This window comes from Mus caroli, chromosome X (assembly GCF_900094665.2).
Source record: "Mus caroli chromosome X, CAROLI_EIJ_v1.1, whole genome shotgun sequence".
In the NCBI taxonomy this organism is placed as follows: Eukaryota; Metazoa; Chordata; class Mammalia; order Rodentia; family Muridae; genus Mus; species Mus caroli.
The window spans coordinates 57734019-57739047 of NC_034589.1; the positions used below are offsets into that span (position 1 = coordinate 57734019).

Sequence of the window (5029 nt, forward strand, 5' to 3'; positions counted from 1 at the left end):
GGAGTGGGTGGGTGGGGGAGTGGGTGGGAGACTTTTGGGATAGCATTGGAAATGTAAATGAAATAAATATCTAATTTAAAAAATTACATTACCCACCCCCCCAAAAAAAGAATTTCTCCTGTTTCTCAGATAAGTACCTGATTGTGTGGATAAGTGCCACAGTGCCTGGATAAGTCTATTTTGGACAAGCTAAAATAGGAATCATTGCATAAGAATAATATGGCCTACAATTTCTGAGGTTCAGTCCATTATCATCATGACAGGAAGCATGGCAATATCCAGGCAGACATGGTGCTGTAGAAGAAGCTGAGGTTTCTACATCTTAATTTTAGTGTAGCCAGTAGGAGACTTTGGAAGGCAAAGAAAAGGAGGGTCTCTTCCACACTAGAAGGAGCCTGAGCAAAGGAGGCTCAAAGCCCACCCCAACAGTGACACACTTCCTCCAACAGAGCCACACTTACTAATAATGCCAGTCCCTGGACAAAGCATATTCAAATCAGCACAACATCCCCTCAATCTCTGCTTGATGTTTATCTCTGCATATCTTATACACAAGACAAACTATGGGTCAAAGCTTTTATGGGTGGGTTGATCTCCCAACTCTCTGCACTGAAGTCCTTCTGGCTATAGGAGGTGGCCACTTCAATCTCCTGAGCTGCTAGGAGTCTCAGATAAGTTCACTGCCATAGACTCACTGGAGCCCCCATTGTTGCAGGTCTCTGGCTTGTATCAGAAATACTCAGGCTCCATCAGCCATTTCCACTCTGTCTCACAGCCCCTCTTCCCCATCTCACCACACCTAATCTCTACTCTTGTTCTCCTGTCTCCCTTTTCTCCCACCCAGTTCCTTCCCTCCATCTACTTCCAATGTCCATTTTATTCCCTTTCTGAGTGAGATTCAAACATACTCCTGTGGACTTTCGCTGTTACTTAGCTTCTTTGGATCCGTTATTTTGACGGTAGTGTGTGTCCTTTCCTTTGTTTCTCTGGTGGGTGATTATTTATTTCTTGTATTATCTTGTGTATACTTAGCCTACATGGGTTGGAGTTTTTCTTCTAGTATCTTCTGTAGGGCTGGATTTGTGGATATATTTTGTTTAAATTTGGGTTTGTCTTGTGATATCTTGTTTTTTCTTTCTATGGTGATTGAAACTTTTGCTCGGTATATATTAGTCTGAGCTGCCTTCTCTGGTCTCTTAGAGTATGCAAGAGATCTACCCAGTTGCTTCTGGCTTTTAGAGTCTTTGTTGAGGAGTTGGGTGTAATTCTAGTAAGTCTGCTTTTATATGCAACTTGCCCCTTTTCTCTTGCAGGTATTAATATTCTTTCTCTGCTGTGTAGGTTTAATGTTTTGATTATTATGTTGCAGGAGAATGTTCTTTTCTAGTCCAATCCATTTGGTGCTCTGTAAGCTTCTTTTGTGTTTATAGGCATATTTATCTTTCTTTGGATTGAGGAAATTTTCTTCTATGATTTTGTTGAAAAATACTTTCTAGGTCTTGTAGCTGTTAATCTCCTTCTACTATTCATCTTATTCTTAGATTTGGTCCTTTCATAATGTCTCAGATATTTTGGATGTTTTGTTTCAGAAACATTTTAGATTTAACATTTTCCTTGACTAAAATATTGATTTCTTCAATAATATCTTCTACATTTGAGTTTCTTTCTTCCGTTTCTCGCCTACTGCTGATGATGCCTGAATCTGTAGTTTCTAATCTCTTTCTTAGGTTTTCCATCTCCAGAAGTGCTTCAGTTTGTGTTTTTTTCAAGATTCTATTTCCACTTTCAGGTTTAGAACAGTAGTATTTATTTCCTTCACCTGTTTCATTGTATTTTCCTGTATTTCTTTAAGGGACTTATTTCCTCTTGAAAGGCCTCTTTCGTCATTATAAGATTAGATTTATGGTCATCTCTTGTCCATTAGCTGTGTTAGAATATCCAGGACTTGGTGTAGTAGGATAGGTAGTCTCTGGCAGTACCATACTGCCCTGTCTCTTGTTGATTTTGTTCTTATGGTGGCCTTTTGCCATCTGATTGTCCCTGGTGTTCAATGGATGTCTCAGATGCTGGCAGCAGGATTATTAGGGGAGGCAGCAGAACCTGGGCCTGACAGTGGATTTCAGGGAACAAACTGCTGTTTACCTCTGCTGGTTGTGTCCAAGTTATCCCTGAATGTTTCTGGGTCCTGGCAGACCTCTGTAGGAAGGGAGCCAAAGCTGTGGGTCAGATGATGGAGGTCAGATCTCGTATCTCTCCTCTGCTTGTTGTGTTCCAGGTGGATCTGGCAGACAAGGGATTGGCAGGGAAGGAATCAAATCTGGATGTTCTTAGGACACTGAGGGCCTCCTACATGGACTCAGACAGAGCCAGAGGCCACACAATGGAAGTCAGGGGATAATGAGTTGCTTGCCTCTTCTGGATAACTCAACTTATATTTTAAACTCCTCCAATTTCAGGATATTCTTGACTTATTGATCAGCCACCAGGAAACATAACAATAGTCTATATCTCCTAAGGTATAGGGCCTCTCCAACATCCTGTAATTAAAACTAAACCTTCCCTCTTTTGAGTTAGTTTTGCCAACAATAAAAAAAGGAAATAATGTACTTAACAAATCCCTTGATGTTTCTTGTAACCATAAAGGAGAATTTGAGTTTTCTATGAAACATTCTCAGTTGTAAAACCCATGTCCTTGTTTCTACCTATTATGTATTCTTTAGTGTAAAGTAAGGACTTTGTTTCCAACAGAGTAATCCAAGATGCTGTCCCCACCTCATCATTTCTTATTCTGTCATCCTTGTAAGGTCTGCCTTTTCATGCAAGGTGATATATTTACAGTCCATGGGAATTGAGTCAATTGTCTTTGAATAGCCTATTTACTCTAATATGGTGATTACTGTGACTTTAGGACCATGAGGGCAACTAACTCCATCATCATTGTTTAGCCACCATAAGAATTTGCCCAGTCCTTTTCCTCTGTATCTGACATCTTCACTCCAGAAATTCTCATCATTGGACTAATACTTTTGGTGAATGTACAATCACTCTTAACATAAGAAACAACTCCTGGGTGCAAGCAGTGTCCATCCTTTCTGTGATCACATACTTGGCATTTCAACAGGGTATTCAGCTATTGTTCACTATCATCAGTGGGCTTTGCTTTCTTTTGGTTTCTGGAACTGTTCTAATCTCCACTAATGAGTATACAGTTCTCAATCCTGTCCAGGTTGTGCTTAGAATTGTGGATGTTTATGATATGGTGGTATAGTCCTATGCATCTGCTAAAGATCCAAAAATCTAACTTACACATTTAGCTAATTGGCACTTAGTGACAGAAGCACTGGACTGGAGTGTTTCTGTTCTTCTCCATAACACACACCCTGAATAGTTCCCTGATAGAGAAAATTTATCAAGAGAAGTCTGATAACTTACATTTCTACTTAAATGTAGACCCAGATATTCAGAAACACTTCAAAAACAACATCTAAAGCTATATATTTTTAAGGACTCTAACACTATTAACAAATAGAAAATGTGATTGTTATGGAAAATGACAGGGGAGAATTTATTACACCATATGGATCAATATATTTTTAAAATAGAAGAGGAGAAGGGTGAATGATCATATTGAAATTATTTTAGGTGGTGTTATAAGAAAAACTTCCCCTTTAAACCAGATCCTTTAACTTGAATCATTATAACTGTCCTCCCCATTCCGTCATGGAATTGTAGCTTTGTGAGCATCACACCATTCCTGACAGGTCATTGGCTGAAGGAGATTCCTGTTCTCCAACCAAAGCCAAAGGGTGTGACTTCTCATTGTCCTGAGTAGGTGTATATACAGAGGCCAGCTTATTGAAGTTAAACGTAGCTGCTTCAGCCACAGCTTGGTGACCATTACTGAGTTGATGGCAGTTAGCAAGGAGCAAGATATTAGGGAAGAGATTCTTGGCTTTACTTCACAGTCCCTCTCTGAATTCAACTGTGATGATGTATTAAGAACAAGCAGGAATAAGGGAGGACGAAACATCAGAAGCCAAAAGAAAAGATCTCACGGTTGTCCAAGGAAGAGCAAGGGAAATAAGAAGGTTAGACAATCTTATGTTTCCCTTCTTTTCCACACCCAAGTTCCCCCAGGTTGTCACCCATCTTTCCTTCCATGTCTTTATTGCTATAAAATAATTCTTCAACCCACAACCATTTTTATAAAGATAGTCTCTTATATTTCCCTTGAATTAATGACGTATTTTTGTCTTCATAGGTCTGGAAAGTGGTGACAAGAATAAAATCGGTACTTGAAGACAGTTCTGAAAAGGAGAAGGAAGAAAAAAAGCATATCATAATGGTGTTTTATTGCCATTCAAATGAAGAAAGGAAAAAAAGTCAAAAGAAGGAGAATGCAGAGGGTTATGAAGAATTTCTTATTCCAAATGATGCCATTGTCTCACCTGGGTCTGGCCCAGTAGCAGAATTTCCTGCATCCTCTCCCCAAAATTGAGAGCAGTAGTTATTTGGTTTTTTGTAATGAGATCACATAGTACACCATCGTATGAGAATGTTTGGGCATTTTTTAATCAAATGTAATAAAAATATTAAGTGAAAATTAGTTTCGTCTCACTGTGTGTTGTATTTGGTTTCTGGAGAGGGAGAGAAAAAGTCAAGGGGAAAGAACTTGAGGAAGGAAAGTTATGGGTTGCCTTAGGGTTGTGGGGTGTAACTTCTGGTTAGTAGTAGATTAGGACAGGAGGGAGGCTGTACACTGAAGATGAATTTCGTCAACATTTTCTTGCACTGGGGAGGAATCAATGGGTTTGATATTTCAATGTCTTTGGGCAAGAAAGGTAGATAAGGAGAGGTATGATATTTGTAGAGAAGAGGGGTGTAATAATTAGGCTGATATTTTATTTCCTGTTGAAACACCACCACAACAGAGATGTTTATATGGGAGGGGAGGTATTTTTTGGCTGAATAATCAGGGTGTCAGATTTGATGGACACCTTCTTGCTGGTGTGGACATTTCAGAGTCCAG

The 5029-nt window shown here is 39.4% G+C and overlaps 1 protein-coding gene across 1 annotated transcript; it reads left to right on the forward strand.

Annotated features, from left to right (window-relative positions):
• The first annotated feature begins 3775 nt into the window (after window positions 1-3775).
• Window positions 3776-4605, forward strand: LOC110286177. Its single transcript, XM_021152642.1, has 2 exons — window positions 3776-4088; window positions 4262-4605. The coding sequence occupies exons 1-2, from the start codon at window positions 3909-3911 to the stop codon at window positions 4496-4498; spliced, it is 417 nt and encodes a 138-aa protein (XP_021008301.1). The 5' UTR covers window positions 3776-3908; the 3' UTR covers window positions 4499-4605.
• Window positions 4606-5029: the final 424 nt, after the last annotated feature.

What these genes read in the sequence shown, in the direction of transcription:
- LOC110286177 (XM_021152642.1), top strand. Translation starts at nt 3,909, where the DNA reads ATGGCAGTTAGCAAGGAGCAAGATATTAGGGAAGAGATTCTTGGCTTT. An exon ending in AGAGCAAGGGAAATAAGAAG is followed by an intron (nt 4,089 to 4,261) that starts GTTAGACAATCT and finishes TTGTCTTCATAG; the next exon opens with GTCTGGAAAGTGGTGACAAG.